Source organism: Tilletiopsis washingtonensis (assembly GCF_003144115.1).
Source record: "Tilletiopsis washingtonensis strain MCA 4186 unplaced genomic scaffold FA09scaffold_20, whole genome shotgun sequence".
Lineage (NCBI taxonomy): Eukaryota > Fungi > Basidiomycota > Exobasidiomycetes > Entylomatales > Tilletiopsis > Tilletiopsis washingtonensis.
In genome coordinates, this window is record NW_020312017.1 from 425712 (window position 1) to 445923 (window position 20212).

At 67.6% G+C, this 20212-nt stretch overlaps 8 protein-coding genes across 8 annotated transcripts; 3 read left to right on the forward strand and 5 right to left on the reverse strand.

Moving 5' to 3' along the window:
- The first annotated feature begins 70 nt into the window (after nt 1-70).
- FA09DRAFT_331841 (hypothetical protein) lies at nt 71-1186 on the forward strand. The gene is made up of 5 exons (XM_025743201.1): nt 71-145; nt 202-233; nt 291-335; nt 397-746; nt 812-1186. The coding sequence occupies exons 1-5, from the start codon at nt 80-82 to the stop codon at nt 1099-1101; spliced, it is 783 nt and encodes a 260-aa protein (XP_025596184.1). The 5' UTR covers nt 71-79; the 3' UTR covers nt 1102-1186.
- On the reverse strand, nt 947-5908 carry FA09DRAFT_322046 (P-loop containing nucleoside triphosphate hydrolase protein). The gene is made up of 4 exons (XM_025741040.1): nt 2415-5908; nt 1831-2363; nt 1559-1775; nt 947-1499 (listed from the first exon to the last, which is right to left on the reverse strand). Exons 1-4 carry the CDS (start codon nt 5709-5711, stop codon nt 1257-1259), a joined length of 4290 nt encoding a protein of 1429 aa, XP_025596185.1. The 5' UTR covers nt 5712-5908; the 3' UTR covers nt 947-1256.
- A 591-nt stretch (nt 5909-6499) lies between these two features.
- FA09DRAFT_322049 (hypothetical protein) lies at nt 6500-7945 on the forward strand (the record flags this gene model as incomplete). The annotated part of the gene is made up of 5 exons (XM_025741041.1): nt 6500-6625; nt 6681-6915; nt 7125-7460; nt 7532-7686; nt 7751-7945. The coding sequence occupies exons 1-5, from the start codon at nt 6623-6625 to the stop codon at nt 7943-7945; spliced, it is 924 nt and encodes a 307-aa protein (XP_025596186.1). The 5' UTR covers nt 6500-6622.
- A 210-nt stretch (nt 7946-8155) lies between these two features.
- Nucleotides 8156-9388, reverse strand: FA09DRAFT_331843 (putative cytochrome b5). Its single transcript, XM_025743202.1, has 2 exons — nt 9274-9388; nt 8156-8595 (listed from the first exon to the last, which is right to left on the reverse strand). Exons 1-2 carry the CDS (start codon nt 9356-9358, stop codon nt 8366-8368), a joined length of 315 nt encoding a protein of 104 aa, XP_025596187.1. The 5' UTR covers nt 9359-9388; the 3' UTR covers nt 8156-8365.
- A 1056-nt stretch (nt 9389-10444) lies between these two features.
- FA09DRAFT_300894 (NAD(P)-binding protein) lies at nt 10445-11770 on the reverse strand (the record flags this gene model as incomplete). Its single annotated transcript, XM_025740351.1, has 6 exons — nt 10445-10744; nt 10797-10813; nt 10871-10911; nt 10967-11083; nt 11140-11304; nt 11493-11770. 6 exons carry the CDS (start codon nt 11768-11770, stop codon nt 10445-10447), a joined length of 918 nt encoding a protein of 305 aa, XP_025596188.1.
- A 749-nt stretch (nt 11771-12519) lies between these two features.
- Nucleotides 12520-13482, forward strand: FA09DRAFT_340845 (hypothetical protein; the record flags this gene model as incomplete). Its single annotated transcript, XM_025744362.1, has 1 exon — nt 12520-13482. One exon carries the CDS (start codon nt 12520-12522, stop codon nt 13480-13482), a length of 963 nt encoding a protein of 320 aa, XP_025596189.1.
- Nucleotides 13483-13686: 204 nt separating this feature from the next.
- Nucleotides 13687-18994, reverse strand: FA09DRAFT_340846 (hypothetical protein; the record flags this gene model as incomplete). Its single annotated transcript, XM_025744363.1, has 10 exons — nt 13687-14327; nt 14385-15002; nt 15059-15390; nt 15448-15741; nt 15801-16405; nt 16463-16530; nt 16604-16845; nt 16902-17604; nt 18272-18582; nt 18633-18994. 10 exons carry the CDS (start codon nt 18992-18994, stop codon nt 13687-13689), a joined length of 4176 nt encoding a protein of 1391 aa, XP_025596190.1.
- A 228-nt stretch (nt 18995-19222) lies between these two features.
- Nucleotides 19223-20170, reverse strand: FA09DRAFT_340847 (hypothetical protein; the record flags this gene model as incomplete). The annotated part of the gene is made up of 3 exons (XM_025744364.1): nt 19223-19261; nt 19321-19710; nt 19763-20170. 3 exons carry the CDS (start codon nt 20168-20170, stop codon nt 19223-19225), a joined length of 837 nt encoding a protein of 278 aa, XP_025596191.1.
- Nucleotides 20171-20212: the final 42 nt, after the last annotated feature.

The following is a 20212-nucleotide window of genomic DNA, read 5'->3' on the forward strand; positions in this document are numbered from 1 at the left end:
GCACGGAGCCTTGGCGTCAGGGGGCGCCGCGGCTCGCTCTCGCCCTCCCACCACATCGGCCTGCAACAGCCACGCCGCCATGGCGCTCAACTGGGCAATGCTCTCCGACGACGGCGCGCGGCCCGTGCCGCTGCCAAACGAGAAGGTCAGCGTTGGGCGCCTGGCCGGGCATGCCTCTCCACACGCTCACCGCACCTGCAGATCCTGTGCAGCATCGAGCACTGCCAGCTCTCGTGAGGCGCCACGGCGCTGTCTTGCATGCTCGTGCGCTCACGTCTGCTGCTTCGCAGGCTCGACTTCAAGCATCAGGGCGTCAAATGGGAGGCGCGCGGCAAGTGAGCGCCGCCGACAGCTGTGCCCTGTCGCGAGGCTGATCGTCCCGCCTCGTCTCTGCAGCGCCGTCGTGTCGAACCAGCGCGTTCTCTTCCTGCGGCAGCCGGCGCTGCCTGCGCCGCTGCCTGGCCAGGCGTCGTCGGCGCATCTGCGCTCCCTCTCCGTGCCATTGCGCAACTTCGTCGACACGCGCTATCTCATTCCGATCTTTGCTGCACCGTACTATGAGGCCCATGTGCTGCCCGTGCGCGACGGCGGCCTGCCGCAGCATGTGCCGGGAGCACCCGCCACGTCCGGTCTTGCCAAGATTTGGTTCAACGAGGGCGGCGGCACGCTGTTCAAGGAGGCCGTCGAGGAGGCAAAGGCGCGCGCCGAGATCGGCGGTGCGGCAGAGGGCCACCTCGAGGCGTTGCGTGTGTGCAGCTCGCTGCTCCGCTGCTTGATTCTGCGTGCTGACATCTGCCATCGCCTCTCGCAGCGACATACTCGCCGCCTCCGCCAGGCTCGAGTGCTGCTGCCAACGAGTCCATCGCGGCGCTCTCTCCGCCCACGCGCGCCGCACCGCTCGCGGCCGCTCCCAGCGCTTCTGCTGCCGCCGAGCCGGCCGCCGAGGACCTCGAGGCAGCTGCCGTGGCCCGACAGGAGGAGGAGGCCGAGGCACAGGCATGGGCACAGGAGACGCTGGGCGCTGCAGCGCCGTCAGCAGCGGGCGACGCTGGCACTGACGAGCTGCCGCCCGGCTACGCCGAGGCCTGCGAGCCTCGCTGAGCGCGGCCCTGCGGCGAATGTATTTTTAGACACAGACAGCTCGACTCGAGGGCAATCAGCGATGTGTACGGCGTTCCAAGCATTCCACAGTGTATAGGGCGAGCATCTAGAGTACATCGGGTGACGGAGTGGGGACAAGCGCGGGCCGAGCGCGGCTACAGCTGCGCCTCGATCAGCTCGAGATAGCGGCCGCGGCGCGCCAGCAGCTCGTCGTGCGTGCCCGACTCGATGATGTGGCCGTCCTCGACGACGTGGATGCAGTGTGCCTTGCGCACCGTCGAGAGCCGGTGGGCAATCGTGACGCATGTGCGGCCCGTCGAGGCGCGTGCAAGCGCCTGCTGCACGCTCACCTCGGCCTCCGCGTCCAGCGCGCTCGTTGCCTCGTCGAGCAGCAGGATCTGGGCAGGGAGGCGCCGTCAGTCATGATTGCAGGCATAGATCGCGCAGCGCTGCTCACCTTGGGGTCGCGGATGAGTGCCCGCGCGATGCAGAGACGCTGCTTCTGGCCGCCGCTGAGCTGCGCGCCCTTCCCTCCCACATCGCTGTCGAAGCCATCCGGGAGAGAGCGGATGAAGTCTAGGATGCACGCCTGCTCGCATGCCTCCTCCAGCTGGGCACGCGTCACGCTCGCGGGATCGGGCGAGCCGAGCGAGATGTTCCAGCCAATCGAGCCGCTGTTGGAAGCGTATCAGCACCTGCGCGCTGCACTGCAGCTCCGGGAAGACGCACCTGATGAGCACTGGGTCTTGCGAGACGAGGCCGATCTTCTCTCGGAAGACCTCAACCGGCACGGTGCGCACATCGATGCCGCCGACAGAAAGCGTCCCAAATGCCGGGTCGTAGAATCTCGCGACCATCTGGAGGATCGTCGACTTGCCGGCGCCGCTCGGGCCGACAAAGGCATGCGTCTGGCCGCTCTTGATGACGAGATTGAGGCCAGTCAGCGCCGGGTGGTCGGGGCGCTGCGGGTAGCGCAGCTCGACGTCGCTGAACACGATGTCGCCGATGCCAGTGAAGGGCTGATCCGTCAATGGGAGCTGCGCGACGCGTGGCTTGCGCTCCGACCAGCCCACAATCTTCCTGAACGCCGACAACGCACGGCCTAGGTCCGGTACGAAAGTGAGTAGGCGGCCCGCGGAGAACACTCCTATCACGCCCGCTTCGAAGAGCGCGTAGAGGTTGGTCTGCAAGATCTCGCCGTCGGCGTAGAGGCGCGCGCCGGCCCAGTAGAAGATGAGCGCGGAGACGGCTAGGACGGCCATCTGGAACAGTGTCAGGGGGTCGTTGATGCGCGTGCTGCTGCCTTTACTCACCTGAGAGATCGCAAAGCCGCCCGCACCCCAGATAAGGTACTGGGTCCGCTTGGGCTCCGTGCGCGCCTGCTCGTCGAAGCGCCGCATCACCTCTAACTCGCGGCCGAGCGCCGCGATCTCCTTCATCGCATCAACGTTCTCGGCCACGTACGACGCAGCCTTGCCCGCGGGCACCGAGACCTCCGACTCGTAGCGCTCGAGCATGACGACGTTTGCCCATGAGGAGAAGAAGAGGATGACGAGCGGCGCCAGGACGACAACGGCGGCCTTCCACGAGAGGATGAAGGCGAGAATGACACTGCCGACCAGGTTGGTGCAGGACACGATCAGCTGCGAGGACGTCAGGCCGGTGGCAGCGGCCACGCTTGCAGGGCTCGACGAGACCGAGGCGGTAAGGCTGCCCGCGTGGTTCTCAGGCGCGTCGAAGAACCCAATCTCTTGCAGCAGTACGGCGGCGAAGGACTGGCGCTTCAGCCGGCGAAGGAGCCGTTCGGAAGCGAACTCGAGCGCGCAGGAGTGAAGGGTGACGAGAACGAGGGAGGCCATGGCGAGGAGGAAGAAGTACAGTGCGTAGCGGTTCGACTCGCGCACGCGTCGGTCGTTCTCAGTGACTCGGTCGATCGTAAGGGCGTTGACACCTCCGCCGGTCAGCCAGCCCGCAATCGGGAACGCCGCTCCGACCAAGATCGCGCCGATGAGGCCGACAAGGAACAAGAACCAGTAGCGGCGCAGGAGGCGGCCGAAGTGCACGAGCAGGCGGCGGCGCTCGCGTTTGCTCTGCCGCTTGAGCTCCGCGTGTTCCTCCTCAGTCGAGACGCCCTTCAGGCCCTCCTCGGCAGTCGCCTGCTCCACGTGCGCCATGGTGGTGGCGCCACGTCCCGCCAGCTGCACTGGTGGGTGGTCGGATGCCCGGCTGGTGCGGTGCTTGAGTGGTACTGGGCGCTGCTGCAACGACGACGAAGGCTGGCTAGGGGCGCGAGTGCTTTGCGCAGCGACGCGGGTCGTAACGCCGTCCGAGTCGAGGAGCTCGAGCGAGGACGTCTCATCTTCGTCCGTCTCTTCGGCGAGGGCGGTCTTAATCGAGTTGTCGTTCTCTGCCGTGGCGATGTGCCGCTGCGTCAGCACCATGGTGCGGTAGAGATTGACATCGTTGTCGCGCTTCGGATCCATGAGCTGCGTGTGTGCGCTGGCCTCGTCTGTCGTGCTGGCCCGGTCGATGATCCGTCCGTTGCGCATGACGACGATCTGGTCCGCATGGGCAATGGTCGACAGGCGGTGAGCAATGAGGATCGTCGTCATGCCGCGGCGGCGCTGCTCCTCCTGCAGCATATCGCGGATAAGTGCCTCGCTCTGTGAATCCAGCGCCGAAGTGCCCTCGTCGAGGATCAGGAGCTTGGGCTCGCGGATCAGCGCACGGGCAATGGCGATGCGCTGGCGCTGGCCACCAGACAGCAGGCCAGTCTTGCCACCGGAGACCTGAGTGTCCATGCCGCTAGGAAGGCGTGACACAAAGTCGAAGGCCTGCGCCTTGACGAGCGCAGCACTGACGCGCTCGCGGATCTGTTCGTAGCGCAGCTTCTCGCTTGCGTCCATCGCCTCGACGCCGCCGTCCTGCGGGCGGTATTCGAGCTCCGTGCCCGTCAGACCGGCGGCGACGTTCTCAAAGATGCTGGCGGTGGTGATCTGCGGCATCTGACGCACGATGGCGATCTGGCTGCGCAGCCACGAGAGGTTGAGGTCGCGCAGGTCGTGTCCGTCGAGGTACACATCGCCGGCACCCTGCACCTGCGGCACCTCGTTGATCGGCTTTGTCTTCTCATCAGCCTTCTCAGGGTCCTCCGCAGAGCTGATGCTCTTCGTGCGGCCGCCAAACAGCTTCTTCTTGGGCTTCTGCTCACCCTCCTTGGGCTCGAGCTTCTCGCCCATGGCGGCGCGGTCGGCGGCGTCGTCTGCCTCGTCGGAAGCTTGGCGCAGATTCGCCGTGAGCGGGTCGTAGGCGCGCATGAGGAGCTCGGTGATCGTCGACTTGCCCGAGCCCGACTGGCCAACCAGCGCGGTCACCTTGCCGGCGGGGAAGGTGACGCTGACGCCGTCGAGCGACGGCACATTCGGCCGCGACGGGTAGGCCATGACGACATTCTTGAGCTCGATGCTCGGCGGCTGCTCGAGTGGCAGCCGCAGTCCGCCCGGGTCGCGCACGTCGATGAGCGGCACGCGCTCGATCGTCCGGCGCAGGTGGTTCGTCGCCGTCGTCGCGTCGATGAGCGCCGAGAGCATCGGCACGATGTTGGCCAGACAGAAGAGCGAGTTCAGGAAGTTCCAGAACGCCGTGAGCGACGGGCCCGTCTCTCCCCGGAAGCGCGCGATGGCAAAGAACGCCGTTGCGTAGGACAGCATCAGCGTCGTGTAGAACGTGCCGTTCTCGCCGCCACGAATGGCGGCACGCTTCATGCCGAGGCGCGCGAGCGGCTTGAGCATGGCGTGGTCGAAGCGCTCGACGAGGTGCTCCCGCATGCCAAAGGCCTGTGTGACGCGCACGCCGCCCAGGCATTCCTCGAGGAAGGAGCTGGCACGCCCCTCGAGGCGCAGCATCGGGCCGCCGATGCGCTCGGTCAGCATCGCGAGCAAGCTGAAGAGGATGACGCAGAAAGGAATCAAGGCGAAGAGCGTGCCAGCGACGCGCGAGTTCTTGATGAAGCCGACGGTGACGGACGAGACAAGAGTGGAGAGCGACCAGACGACGAAGCCGAGCTTCTCGCCGAGCGCGACGCGGATCGTGCCGCACTCCTTGCCGGCGTGCGTCGCCACCTCGCCTGCGCCGTGGCGATCGTGGTAGGCGGCGTCCTGCGACAGGACACTGGCGATGTATGCGTGGCGCAGGCGCTGCGTGAGCGCGGCCGAAGCGGCGGTGAAGCAGGCGAGGAAGAGCCAGCAGAAGATAAAGTAGATGCCCGACACGATGGCCATGATCCACGCCGTGCGCGTGCTGACGGAGCGGATCTGCTCGGGCGTGACGCCGGGGCCAGTGATCCCTGCGGTCCACACTGTCCCGTACAAGATGTCGAGCGAGAGAATGCCCATGCCGGCAATGACGGCCGAGACGAAGCCGCAGGCGTAGAGCACGCCCGGGTGCTGCACAAAGGCGCGCGGCGAGCTGAACGGCGACGGCACGGGCGGGCAGAAGGAGAGCAGGTAGAGACCGCCGGGCAGGCGCGAGTGGTGCCGGTGCAGCGTCTGCAGCAGCGCCTGCGTCTGCGGCGGCGCCGGCACGGGTGCCGCATCGGGCGAGGCGACCATGCTGCGGCGCCGCGGGCGGTGCGTGGAGGACGGTGCTGCTGAAGCCACGAGGCTGGGGTGCGACGTGCCACCGCGAGCGTGCACGAGGCTGTGGTGCGATGTGCCACCGCGAGCGTGCGTTGCCGGTGGCTCTTTGCTGTTTGTAGGCTTGATGTGGTAGCGCGAAGAGGAGCGAGCGCGGGTGCGAGAGCGAGATCTGACGTGCGGCCGGGCAAAGCAGCCGCTGCGCTGCGCCTTTATGGTCAGCCGGCGGTTTACCCGCGGCACGCAGCGCTGCGAACTTGGCAGCCGGCCAAGCAAGCCGCGGATCCGCGGAGGCGCAAACGGCGCCTGAGTCACTCGCCAACGTCACGCATGCCTCATCTGTGCCTCCTCGCAGACGCAGCGACCTCGGGGTGCGAATGACTCGGGCTGCATGGGGTACAACGGACAGGCTTGGCGAGCAGCGCCACACTGCGAGACCGGTCGCAGCCGTGCCGGGCCGGAGATGGACGTCTCGGCTCCGGCCGCCATCCTTGTTGGCCTGATCAGCTCGCCGGGCGTCCAGCTCATGCAGATGCATCGCAATCAGCCCCGGCGGTTCTCAAGCTCCTCCGCCAAGACGTGGGAGCAGCGGGCGGGCAAGCGTCCGAGGGCGCCAGGGGGTCTGATGCGCGCGAGCGGGCGACTCCCGTGCAAGCGTGCGGTGACGCGACTTGGCCGTGCACGCGCCACAGCGACGCGATGAAGCGCTCGCTGCCTTGCGCCGCCGGTCCGGCCTTCGTGCATCACCACCCGCTCCTCCTTTCCCTCCTCAGCCCTTCACCCGACACTCGACAGCGGCATCGCGTAGCACAGACCGCGCCGCTCACACATACACGTCAGCCGCGCGCCTGCACCTCTGCCTGCCGCCGCCGCCGCACTCCGGCGCCATGGTAAGTCTTCGTCGCGCCGAGCACCTCCACCTCGCCCGCCTGACGCTCGCGGCAGTCGAGCAAGACGGCCACGCGCGACGCGGCCACGAAGCAGCTGCGGGCGCTCACCAACGCCACCGCCGCCGACGCCACGCGCCTGCTCAAGGCCGCCGGCTGGCGCCTCGACGCCGCCATCGACGCCTTCTACCAAGACGCCGACGCCGGCCGCCGCGCAGAGGCGGCGCAGGGCGACTCCAAGGAGGAGAAGGAGAAGAAGCGGCGCCTCGAGAAGGTGTTTGAGGAGTTCGCCGGTAAGTGCGAGGACAGCCTGTGAGGGCGGTCGGAGGGCCGGATGCTGCAGCGCAGGCGACATGTGTTTGAGCTGCAGCACAGGTGTTGCGGCGCTGGAGACGAAGAGGCCAGCTGCGACCGCTGGGCTCGGCTGCCGCTCTTAGGTGCCGGCCTACCTGCACTTTCTGTATGCGGTTCGCACGACGCAGTCTGACACCACGCCCTGCAGAGGATGACCCGCAGGAGATCGGCATTAGCGGCGCCATCGCACTCTGCTCCTCACTCGAGATCTCGCCCGAGGATGTCGTGATGCTGCCGCTCTCCTTCTACCTGCGCTCGCCGTCGATGGGCCACTTCTCGCGCAGCGGCTTCGTCGATGGCTGGCGCGAGCTGGGCGCCGACTCGCTCGAGAGCATGAAGGAGGCACTGCCGCCGCTGCTGGAGGACCTGCGCGGCGACCGGCCGGTGAAGGGCAAGCTGGCGGGCGAGGGCAAGGGCGGTCTCTTCGCGCGGGTGTATGAGTGGTGCTATGCCTACGCACGGGACGAGGGACAGAAGAGCCTGTGTGAGTGGCCGCAGGACAAGGAAGGCTGGTGGTCGCAGCTGCTGCTCCACGTGCTGACACGCGCGCCGCAGCTCTGGAGACAGCACTGGCCTTCTGGCGCCTGCTGATGCCGTACTCGCCCACGTGGGGGCCGGAGAGCTTCACGGAGCGGCAGCTCGACATGTGGGAGAAGTTTTTGACCACACAGACGGGCGGGCGCGCCATCAGCCGGGACACATGGACGCTGGTCAGTGCAGGCCGGGCTGCGAGCAGATGAGGCCAGCTTGCCGGCGCTGACCTCTGAGCACGAGCAGTTTCTGGAGTTCACGCGGGAGATCGACCCGGACTTCAAGAGCCACGACTTTGACGGTGAGAGGAGGGCGCGATGCAGGAACACAGCAAGCACAGCTGACAGCTGCACCCCGTCAGCGGCATGGCCGTCTGTGATTGATGACTTTGTGACGTGGGCGCAGGAGCAGCCGGCCGAGGCCATGGACACGGACTGAGGGCCTCTGGCTGCTGCGCTCACCTCGCGACAATCGAAGCATCTGACACACAAGTGGAGGGCACACGCTGCGAGGGCGGCGAGCCGCTGCTGCGCTCTCAGTGAACAGGCCCGAGATCTGTCGAAGATGGGTGCATTACTCTACGCGAGCCTCGCGAGAAGCTCCACAGCGAAGACTGGCGCTGCGTGCGGACGCAAGCAGGGCTGGTCTGCCGCCTGTCGCCGCAGACCGCCACGCACTGGCCCGTCGAGCGCCAGCACAGCGCGCTCAGGCGTAGTTCTTGTACGCCACGTACACGCCGAGCAGGATGAGCGGAATGAACATGAAGAGCGGGCTGCGCAGAGAAGGTCAGACACGAGGCCCAACGGCTGCACTGCCGCAGTTGCATGCATAGCTGCGGCCCCACGCGCGCTGAAACACTCACTTGCTGTTCGTCGCGCTCGTCGGGTCCTTGTTCACCTGGCTCGTCTTCGTCTTCGGCTTCTCCACGGCGCCCTCCATCTTGCCCACGAGCATGGGGCCGAGCAGGCTCCGCGCGTCGTCTGAGTGGCCCACGTCCTCAAACGCCTCCGTGGCGTCCTTGCCGCCCTCGGACGTCAGCACCTCGTCGCCGCCCGGGTGCTCGTCCATGAACTTGGAGACGTCGTACACTGCGCGAGGCGCGTCAGTCTCGGTGTGGTCAAGACCGTGGAGTGTGAACCGGGACATGCGCCGCTTGGGCTTTGCCCACGCCACGCAGCTGCCTCGTGGCACAACGTGCTCGCAGCACTGCGCGGTGGCGCATGCTTGCGCGCAACGATGCAGCAGCTTTGCTCCGAAAAGCGCGGTTTGAGGCAGCGTCTTCGCAGCTGAACGCTGGCTACAACACCTGAGGCCCACGAGGCTGGCAGGCAGAGCTGTGCGGTGCGAGCGCGGCGGAATAGCACTGCGTGCCAGCAGCATACCAGCAACAGGAGATCCGGCGCAAAGGCCGGTCCGCGCGGTTCGGCGGCTCGGCAGCCCGAGACCAACTGCGCATGCCCTGCTGAGTCGCTTTGAAGGACACGCAGCAACGCAGTCGCCTCGCAGACGTGTGTGCGGGGCCGCAGCCGCCGCAGCAAGATGCTGGTGCTGCATGCAGGGCCGCCTGCTGCGTCCGCACGGGGGCCGCGCAGAAGGCGCAGGGCTGGAGGACAGCCATCGCTCCGCGGCGTGCGGCTGCAGCGGCGAGGCACACCGAAGCTGCCCATTCGCAAGCCATGCCGCTGCCTCGCCTGTGGCACCAGCGGGTGTGGGCTGCCAATGCGCCGCCGTGCGGCACTCCCGAAGCGAATTTCGCGGCTGCTCACCCTTGCCGTCGATGAGGAGCCAGAGGTCCTTCTGGCTCTGGTGCTCCTCGAGCTCGGCCTGCGTGATGGTCTTGGACTCGGACATGGTGTGGTGTGTGTAATGAGAGTGGAGAGCGAAGGCAGGTGCGGCACGGCGGCGTGGATGGAGCGGAGAAGGTGGTGGTGGCACGGCAAGCTGCGCTGCACGCTGCGCCGAGTGAATCGCTTCGCGCGCGCGCCGGCTGTGACTGGCCGCGCGCCACGCTTGAGGTTGACGGCGGCAAAAGCACGGCGGCGCAGCATGCAGCCCGCTCCGGCCGCGGTGCTTCCGGCTTGCGCCCCGCCCGCCCCACCGAGCATCCGCCGCGCAGCCGGTCTCGGGTCAGCCTCGGAATCCAGCTCTCGACGTCAGCAACAGGCTGATGCCACTCAGCACCCCGTGTGAAGCAGCGAAAGAGGCAGCCGATCTTTGGCCAGGGCGCGCACGACCACTCACGCCGCCGCCGGCGCCTCCCAGCCCGCCCCGCAGCGCTGGTCGCACGAGCGGCCAGTCAGAGCGCTGCGAGCCACTCGGACTCGTCGCCTTTTTGTCGTCCTGCATCCATCAGCATCTGTCAGCCTGCGCAGCACGCAGCAGCGTGGATCTGCGGAGCTGCGCAGCGGCAGCCGTCGCCAGCCGGAGAAATGGCAGCGGGGCGCTCGCGCGGGCGGCTGCCTGCTGCTGCTGCCAGGCGTGAAAGCGCCTGACGTGTCTGCCATTACGCAGCAGCGCCGGCAGAGGCGGCGTGGCAGCTGGCCGACCGCGCAGGCAAGGCCGCCCGGCTGCGATCGGACAGGCTCAGGCGACGTCGGGACAAGTCGCACACGCATGGGGCCCCGCTCGTCAAGCATCCGCTAACCCAACGTCGGCTCGCGGAGAGCTTCGCTGCGGCGGCGAGAGGTTCCCGCGGAGCGCGTGTCTCGCGCCCGCTGTAGCGACGCGTGTCTCCCGACGCGAGGTGCGCTCACACCTCCATGACGACCATAGCGCACAGGAGCGTCATGCTTGCTTGCTTTTGGGCCCAGAATCTGGATCCAGTACCAAGCGGTACGTCTCGCAAACCGCGTGGACATTGGCGCGACAGATGCCTGCGCAGAGCCGCCTGCACGCCTTCTCAGCCGCGTGTGGTATCACTCGCGATTGCATTGCCGCTCAGGGGGCGTGCGCCGTGAAGCCGCCGTCGAGCGTGAGCAGCATCGAGTGCGCGTACTCGTTGGCGGCGAGGAACTGCGTGGCGGCAGCCATCTCCTCCTCGGTGCCCGGACGGCCGACGGGCACGTTCATCGTCGGCAGCTTGTCGCTCAGGTCGCTCTTGTTCGTCGTCGAGTCCTTCGAGTCGGCCGTCATCTGCGAAGGGAAGACGCCGGGCAGGATGCCGTTGACGCGCACGCGCGCCGTCGTCGTGTTGGTGAACTCGAACGCGAGCGTCTCGGTCAGGTGGTTCGCGGCGGCCTACAGCGGGGATGAGCATAGGAGAGGACTGCGCCGCAGCGCTGCAGCGTACCTTGCTGGCGTTGTACGCTGTGGGCAAGGATGGTCAGCAGGCATAACAACTGATCTGGAGCGAGCAAAACGCACCGTAGTGCATCTGCGACTGCTTGACCACGCCGGAGATCGAGCTGAGAGGAGGGCACGTCAGCGGAGGCAGAAGCGTAGTCCTCACGTGCTGCGCACCCAGTGGTGATGAAGCACGACGTGTAGTTCTTGCCGCTGGCCTTGGCGTGCTCGCTGCCCTTGGCCAGCAGCGGCAGGAGCGCGACGGCCGTAAAGAAGACGGAGTGGGAATTCAGGCTGCGGCAGGTGGACGTCAGCCCGGCGACCGCTTGTTCTGCCGTCTGCACGCGCACTTGAACAGGTCGGTCCAGTTCTGGAAGCTGTTGGCCTCGAGCAGCTGCTTTGTGTACTCCTCGGGCGCGAGCTTCTCGAGCTTCTTGGCCGGGTCCATGGAGCCGTCGGGGAAGCTCGTGTCGGCGCCGTGGTGCGTGGGGCCGGCGCCGCCGGCGTTGGCGATGCTGTTGTTGCAGGCGCGTCAGTTGAGGAACAGGCGAAGGTGCCGAGGCATCTGTGGGAGCTGCGCGTGCAGCATCGACTGCCTTGAAGCAGCGCTGCTCCAGGGCTGACGACGCTCGAAGCTCGGTCTGAGCTCGGCGACCGACTGCGTCTCTCCCTTGGCGATGCTCCCCGCCCGCTGCGCACTCACACAATGTCAAGACGTCCCTCCTTCTGCTGCATCTCCTTGGCCAGCTGCTGCAGGCTCTCCTTGTCGGTGACGTCGACCGTCACGTATCCGGCAAAGCCGTACTGCTCGACGGCGTTGCGCAGCACCTCCTCGCGGCGTGCCGCGACGTAGACGCGCGCACCGGCGGCGGCCAGGCCCTGCGCCTGCATCAGGCCGATGCCCGTGGCGCCGCCGGTGACGAGCGCGACGCGGCCCGTCAGGTCGAAGAGGTGTGCGGGCGAGAAGCGGCTGGAAGTCATGCTGTGTGCGGTGGTGGGTGATGGGGAGCGCAGTGCGAAGACGCCGGCTCGAGCGGGAAGAGGAAGGCGGCGCTCGACCCTGCTCGGCCGCGGAATTCAAGTGGAGGCGCCGCCGTCGTCATGCCCAGAAGTGCCGCCGGCGCCGTGCAGGCACGCCGGCAGTATGCGCCTTTCGGGGCGACGCGCACGCGTCCCCGGGCACGCCGCCAGTCGAGTGTTGCGTCCTCGCGCCCGCCGCCCCGATGAGCTGTCATGCCGCCGCCTGTTCCCACCCGCCAGCGCCGCGCGTGATGCCACACGGCGCCCGATGCGCTGCAGGGCGGCGGCGTCGTCGTCGTCGGCCGCACCGTGCACACCTCGTCCATCCCGGCCCGCCGGACACCCCACGGCGCGCAGCCGGCCGCACGGGCCGCCTGTGGCCGGCCGCACGGGCCGCCTGTGGCCTGCCGCAGCCGTTCACGTGCCGCTCTTGCGGCCTGCGGCTACTTCAGCGCCGGCCGCGTCGCGTCCGCCCTCGCCCTCGGCCACGCGTCGCGTTCTCGCCCGCCGCTGGCCGCGCCCACAGGCACAAGTAGAGGGCCTCAGCCCGCGCCCCAGCTAGCAGCGCCCACTTTCCATCCACATCCACCCGCCCTGCCAGCCGCTGCCTCACCCGCACCAGCTCTCCGCCTTTGTCTCTCGTGCTTCTGCCTCATCCGCACCGCACTCCTGCCGTCCACTCCGCCCAGACGTCCCGCCCATCTGTCACGATGAGCCCCACATCCGACTTCTTCGCCGTCGTTGCGCGTATCCAGGCGGCCGTCGAGGCGCACTCGTTCCACGTGCTCACGCGCATCGACGAGGAGGCGGAAATGGAGCTGGAGGCGAGTGTGGCTGCCGCTGCTGTCGTCGTCCTCGCCGCTGTGGATGCTGCAGGCAACGTCAAGGACGTGCCTGTGCTGGATGCAGTGGATGCTGAAGAGGATGTAGCGCTGGAGCGTCGCCTTGCCTGCATCCTGCGTGCGGCGGGCGACGTGGAGAGCCTGGTGGATGGCAGCATCGAGCTTCTTTCTGCCGCTGAGGAGCAGCAGACGGTCGCCGCGGAGGGTGATGCGCTGGACGCAGCAGTGGATCGTCGCTTGGCCAGCATCTTGCGGGAGGCTGGAGACTTCGAGAGTCTGATCCATGTCGTGCTGCCGGAGTCCACCGTCGCTGAGGCGGCGGATGCTAGCCTCGCTGCGCTTCAGGAGGGGGGCGAGGAGAGCCTGATGGAGATGGAAATGCCCGAGCTTGGCGAGGAGGAGACTGAAGAGGCGCAGTCGGGCCCCGGCGATAGTGATGCTGTGGAGCACTATCTCGCCGAGCTGCTGCGCGTGGGGGACGAGAGCCTCGGGGATGTGAAGCTTGTTGCGTCGGAGGAGGACGGGGAGGAGGATGTCGCAGCCGTCGCGGTCGCTGCGGTGTCTGTGCCTCAAGCGAGGAAGAAGGCTGCTGCCGTCGTCCTCGCTGTGACGGATGCTGCTCTCGAGCGGCGTCTGGCCACGATGCTGCGGGCAAGCGGGCAGGAGAGCCTTCTTGACGCGCAATTCGCGTTTCTGTCGGAGGAGGAGGAGCTGGCGATGGAGAAGATGGCCGCTGTCGTTGCGGTCGACGAAGCTGTGGAGCTTCGTCTGTCCAGCGTTCTGCTCGCAGCGGGCGACGCGAGCCTCTTCGATGTCGAGCTGGAGCTCTGAGCGGCTGCATGGGTGCCTGTGCCCGCAGCATGGGGTGGGCCTGGTTGCTCAGCGAGCGCTCGGGTGAGTCGCGTCCCGCAGCGATCGATCAGCTTCCGTCACATCTGTCGCAGGTTCGCCACAGCGCGAGGCCCCCCTCTGCGAGTCTCGCGGACGGGACGTGCAGGGAGCGATGACATTGCCTCTTTACAGACCATAGCCGCGTCAGAGCGATGCGTGAGCGACGCGCAGCAGCTCGCACTCCTCGCGCAGATCGTTCGCCTGGTGCTGCAGCAGCGGATCGATGTCACGCGACGCCGCAAACTGCGCAACTGTGTGCGCCTGCTCGACCAGGCGCGCTGGAAGTAGCAGCGGCGTCGGCTGCACCACGCTACGAGCTCGGCCTCCGTCGAGCGCAGGCAGTGCGCCGCCGCCGGGCAAGCGCAAGCCTGCCAGCCTGCCGCCGCCGTTTGCGGCGTCGTCCTCGGCACTCGCGCGCTGCTCGAGCTGTGCCTCGATTTGGTGCCGTGTGCCGCGCACGAGCAGCGCAAGCAGCAGCATGGCGCCGCGCCGCAGCTGCGGCAGCTTCGTGTCCGTGCTCGTCGCTGCAGGCTCGACGGGCGCCTCATCGTCCGAGTCCGATCCGTCACGCTCGCGCGGCCGCACAGCGGGCTTGCGGGTGACGATCTCAAGCGCGAGGAGGTCGAGCATCGCAGAGGCTAGCTCGGCTGAGTGCCCTTGCGCAGCGAGGTCGAGCGGCACAGCCTCGACCAGCGTGCCGAGCAGCGCAATGACCGAGGAGCGCAGCGTCGTCGGCACCTTGACATCGCGCAGCGCCGCCAGTAAGGGCGCCAGAACGTCTGGCACTGCGCTCGGCTACGTCAGCGAGACATGCGTGCCGCCGGACGCCCATGGGCACGTACAGTACTGCGCAAGGGCCTGGCTCTGCCGCTGCACCACCTGCAGGAGCGCCTCGCCAACGCGCAGACGCATATCGAGCTCCGTCTGCTGCATCGCTGCGCCGCGCAGATCGCCGACATACGTGCTGACGAGCCGGCGGAGCATGCGTCGGCCCCCGCTGTTCGCCAGGCTCGCCAGGCCCTTGACGGCATTGAGGTAGAGGAAGCTCTCATCGTTCTGCACGGCCTGTATGAAGATGTCGAGGACCGCGGGCTCGAGTGCCGGGTCCATCAAGCCACAGCTCGGCGTCGACGGCCTCGGGCCGCTGCCGTCACCTGCTGCAACGAGCTGCGAAAGCAAAATGAGGCCGTGAGCGCGCACAGGCACGATCGGGTCTTGCAGCAGCCGCAGTGCCTCTTGATACGTCTCGCGCCCTTTCTTGCGCCCGGCGACTAGCGGATCTCCACTTCCTATAGCCTCGTTCGAGCCCGAGAGCTCTTGCGAGGCCCTGGCGGTGAGCACGAGGCGAGCCTCGCGCGCAAGAGCGCGTACGTCGCTGCTTGAGTGGCGCACATGGCTCGCGATCTTTGCGTCGATGACCTTCAGCAGTGGCGCCGAAGAGAGCGACATGTCCGGTTGACCTAGAGAAGCGCAGCGTCAGCGATGTGAGCCTCGTGGCCGCTCGTTGTAGACTGACCCTCAAGTAGCGCGAGCAATAGATTGAGTGCCGTGACGAGCAGCTCTTCGCTGCCTTCGCCGGCTTGCTCCGAACGCTGCGTGCCGTCGTCTGTCGTCGCAGCAGCTCTGAAGAGGCTCTCGCCTTCAGGCGCGCTCAAGAGCGAGTCGCCGCCGTCCATTGGCGTGATGAGCGGCTTCTTCTCCTTTTCTGCCTCTTCCTTTAGCGCATCCGCGACGGGCTCGCCCAGCGCAAAGTCGACGAAAATCAAGACGTCTCGCGGCTTGCTCTTCAGCAGGTCCTCCTGGAAGGCGTCGATGAGCAGCACGATGAGCTGCAGCAGGAGCACAAGCCTGCTCGCGCACTGTCAGCAGATGCAAAGCGCAAGCAAGTGCATCGCCGGCCCTCACCTGGTCGAGCCTGGCCCGTCGCCGTCTGCAGCACTGCGTGCCTCTCCTGCAGTATAAGCGTGCAACAGCTTGGGCAGCAGCTGGGCGGCCACGTCGGTCCGTCGCGCCGACTGCAACAGCTGCACGATGACTGCGGGATCGGGGCGCAGGCCCATCATGGCAAGCAGCTCTGCAGAGGGCAGTTCTTCTCGCCTATCGTCGTCGTCGCCCTCTGCTTGTGAGAAGATTGCGTCGCGCGACAGCGTGAGCGAGGCGAGCGCAGAAGAGAGGTCTGCTGTGGGCTTGCGCAGCGGGCTGCAAGGACGGGAGCAGGTCAGAACTGCCTGCACGGATCGCAGCTCGACATGACTCACCCAAACTGCACAGCAGGCCCCGCGGCCCAGTAGCACTGCTCCGCGGCGCCCTCTTCCGCGCCAGGCTCGCCGATGCCCGCGCGAGCGCGCCTGAGCAGACTGTCGCGGCCGTCGCTGAGGAATGCCGCCGCCTCGTCTGCCTCGGCAAGACGCAGCCATGTGCCCAACAGCTCGCGCGTTGCCTTTGCTGCGTCCAATGCGTCCGCATTCCGCACCCTGTGCTTACCCGCTGCAGCCGACGCCGTAAAGGCGTGCAGCACGAAGAGCTGCGGCAGAACAGGCCGCAGCACCGTGCAGATGAACGCCGGGTCGGGCGGCGCGTAGTCGATGATGCTCTTGAGCAACGACACGGCGCACAAGACCTGAGCTGGCGAGGCGACGATCGAGCCACTTGTGAGCTCCTCGGCCGGCTCAAACACGCGGTACGCGTGCTGACGCATTGTCTTGTGCAGAAGCGCCGTCGGAAGGCGCTGAAGTGCAAGGACGCATGCCTGTGCTTGCCTCGCCGTCACGAGCGTGGCGATCATCGCCTCTTCGGACGGCGTCTGCGGCGGCACAGTCGACAGACACGTCAGGAGCTGCGGGAGGACAACCTCCAAAAATACCTGCGAAGAGCGTCAACCGCAAGCAATCTATGACGCTGACTCCCGATATGCACGCACCTCGCTGGGCATGCCAGCCGGAGGAGTCGTAAGCAAGAGTGCAACGCGTTCAAGCGCTTTCAATCCAGCTTTGAGCAGGAATCGCAAGACGCAAGTCAGCCAGTTGGCGCGTGGGCAGACCGCCCTTTACGAGGTACGTACCGTTGCCTCTGCCGCCAGCTTGTGCTGACGCATCCTCGTCGCTGCCATCCGCAGAACCTAGACTCGCCTCGAGCAGCGCCCGCACGCCGTCGGTCCGCAGCAGCTGAGCGCTCGTGAGGCGCGCAGTTGCCGTGCGCACGAAGGGCGGCACTGCAGCGACTGGTATCCGGGCTGATGAGGTTTGCGTCGCGGGCAATGCCGTGCTGCCCGACAGTGCAGTCAAGGCTGAGCGTGTTGAGAGGCTGAGCAGCGCGAGTCAGCGACCGAGTCTCGTGGCAGCCGGCTCTCGGCAACGCACTTGCGCAGAATAGCGACCATGTCGCGCTCGGCAGCAGCAGCCTCGGCTCTCGCCTGCGCCTCGCGCAGCTCGCCCTTCTCGACGCACAACGGCCCGCAGCCGAGCCTGAGGTAGGTGCCAAGCAGCGCGGGGATGGCGCTGCGCACGAACGCCGAGCTGACGTCGTTCATAGGCTGCGGCCTCGCAGGGGCAGATGCGGAAGCGTCTGTTGGACGCGCAAGCATCGCAGGCGGCAGCAGTGGCGATACGTCCCGCAGGAGAGAGCTCAGCTGATCCCTGGCCGCGCGCAGGGCGGCTCGCGCGACGCCGGGATCAGGCAGCTCGGTGAAGCGCGACGCAGAGTTGGCTGCCGGCGCTCCGCGCAGCGTGGCCATGGCTGCATCGTAGCGCCGCGTGACGAGCGCAATCTTCCACGCCACGACGAGCGCCACGACGGTGTGCAGAGCCTTGAGGTCGAGCGCGCCCAGTGCCGGCGGCGGTGCGAACGCCTCTGCCGCCCGCTTTGAGGAGCCGGCGGTGGAGGTTGTGGCGCGCGACGCCTCAAACGCTTGCAGAGAGGCGTGCAGGGCGCTCAAAAGGCGCAGCGCGAGTTGTGCCGTTGCCTCAGATGCGCTCGCATCCGCTGCCGAGCTGATCGAGACGCCTTGGCCATCGAGCAGCGCCTGCGCAGCAGTCAAGCGGCGTGCAAGCAGCCGCTCACGCACTGCAGAAGCACGGGATGAGCTCAGCAGCAAGCACCCTCGGTGCCGAAGCTACGTGCCTTGCTCTGTGCTTTCGCTGCTCCCTGCTGCATTGCTGCTCGCGCGCAATGAGCTATCCGCATGTCCGGCGAGCAGCCGCGCGGCACGCAGCAGCTCGCCGAGCTCGGCCGCGGCCGCGGCGCCGTCTGCTGGCTGCGCAGGCGCCGCTGATGAGCTTGCGGCGGATTTGCTCGCCAGAGCTGCGTTCATGCGAGCGCCAAGGGTTTTGGAAAGCAGTTGCTGTCGTGGTGGGCATGAAGAGGCCCTCACGCGCGCTGAGCGCGGAGAGAAGCGCCGCGAAGGCCGCGAGGCGAGGCTGAGGCGCGCCCCGTGCTCCCACGCTCTGCTGCAGGGGCCCTCACACCTCGAGCTGCGCTCTTCATTCGCCAGAGGCAGCAGCACAACAGACACTGTGTCGAGAACATGACGGAGCGCATACGCCCAGTGAATCAGGGGCCTGCCATTGCACTGTCGCCGTCTGCCGCGCCCACCACGTCCGCGCCCGGCTTGAGCCAACGGCAGGTGATGCTCAGCCGGCCGCCGCGTGGCACATAAGTGGCGCCTGCGGCTGGGTCTGCTGCTGAAGCGTCAACACCGAAGCACATGTGAGTGCCGAGAGAGGCCACGCACGCTGCTCTTCCTCCTCGTCAGAGCCCCACAGATCGTCGTCGTCCTCGCCGCTCGCATCACACACCCAGTCCCCCGCTCGCGCGGCGATGCCATGGCTCCACTCCCAGCGCGCCTCGCCGCTCAGCACGAGCGCAGAGTTGGGCGGCAGCCAGAGGGCGCGCTGCTCGCTGCCGCGCCTAAAGTCCATCGCGCAGCCGCTGCCGAGCGAGAGGGCGAGGATGCCGTCACTGAAGCGCGCGGGCAGGTCGATGTGCGCCGAGATGCCAGTGCCCGGCGCGTAGAGGTTGAGGATGAGCTGGCGGGCCTTCACGCTGCAAGCGAGAGGTCAGAGATGCGGCAGATGCATGAGCAGCACTCGCACCTGCTGGACGGCCCTGCGCCTGCACCTGGCGTTTGGACGCCGAGCGGCTCACGGCCTGCTCCGTCGGTGCGCCCGTCGAGCGGCGCCGCGTCAAATAGCAGCGTCCACAGCTCGGGCTCCAGTCTCTCTCGGCACAGCTCCGCCACGCTCTCGAGCATGTGTGCCGCCCACTGCGGCAGTGCAGCTCCAGCGCGCGCAAAGAGCATCACCTGATCACGCCCGGCGCTGGCATCGAAGTACTGCGCCGCCGCCACGTCGTCCAGCAGGGCGCCAGACAAGGCGGCAGGCAGCAGGTCCGGCAGCAGCACCAGTCCGGGGATGGGCGGCGCCGAGCGATGCGCCGCCTGTGCGGGTGTGGCCATGCGTAGCCGACGGCACGCGCTCCCGCTTTCTTGATGGTCGACGTGCGAAAGCAAGGCTGGCAGACGCGGCGCGCCTGCGAGAGCCTCGTGCCCGCGCGGCGGCCATGCGCCCCAAGTCACCTCCACCTCTGCTGTCGCGACCTCACAGTGACAACACTCGGCGGGGCAGCAGGCAGTGGGACCCGGTGAGCAGTGGGCGTGATCTATGCAGTGCGCAGTGAAAGTGAGCTACAGGGGTATCTCTTGCGTGCAGATGATGGTCGTGTCCTGCGCCGCGTCAGAGTCAGCATCGTGGCGCGTTGCGGCGGCAGGCGACGCCGACTCACCCTCAGACTAGGCAGCCGCAGCTCGCGATTGATGCCTTGGTAGGCGCTGCTGCTCGCCATGTCGTTGAACTGCCGCAGCGATGGATAGTGCACGATGGAGATCTCGTCCCACCACGGCTCCGTGCGATCCGGGCGGCCTCGGGAGTCCGGGTACGAGCCGGCGGCAGTCGCCTGCGCCGGCGGCTTGACGACGCTGCCGAGAATCTTGGGCTCGCCGCCGAAGGGCGCGGCGACCTTGTTGAACTGCTGCCCATACTCGTGGTAGCGCGCCACGTCCTCCTTGCTCTTGCGGAAGGCGAGCAGGTTGAGCATGCACACCGGCGCCGCGCCCGTGCCGGCGCGGTCGAGGCGCTCGATGAGCGCATCGAGCTCGGGCGACGGCTCGAGGTTCTGCGCAGGCTCACTCAGCGACGCTCGCTCTGCCGCCGCACTGCCTACGCACCTGCGACGTCGACGGCACCTTGCCCGGCACGGTGCGCGCCGGGCTGCGTGCGTCGCTCTGGAGGCGCGGGCGGGGCGCCGCGTTGAGGCGGCGCGTCGTGGCGGCGTAGGCGCCGAGCAGGCGCGACGGCACGCCCGAGGTGACGACGTACTCGACGTCGGCGAGGCGCGCCAGCGCCGGGTCGTCGCGCAGGCGTACGGGCGTGGCGGCGGCGGGCAGCAGCAGCAGCAGCGACCACGGCGTCCAGCTCAGCAGCACGCCGTCGAGCGCCAGCGCGCGGATGACGGGCGCGTGCACGCGTGCGGCGAACAGCGGCGCGGCGACGCCGGCGCTGCGCAGGGCGGCGAGGAAGGCCTCGGGCGTGGCGTCCGCCGTCAGGGCGAGGAGGTGCAGCGTGCAGAGCGGCATGGCGGGCGCGGTGGAGGGAAGGGAAGGGAAGATGCGTGCACC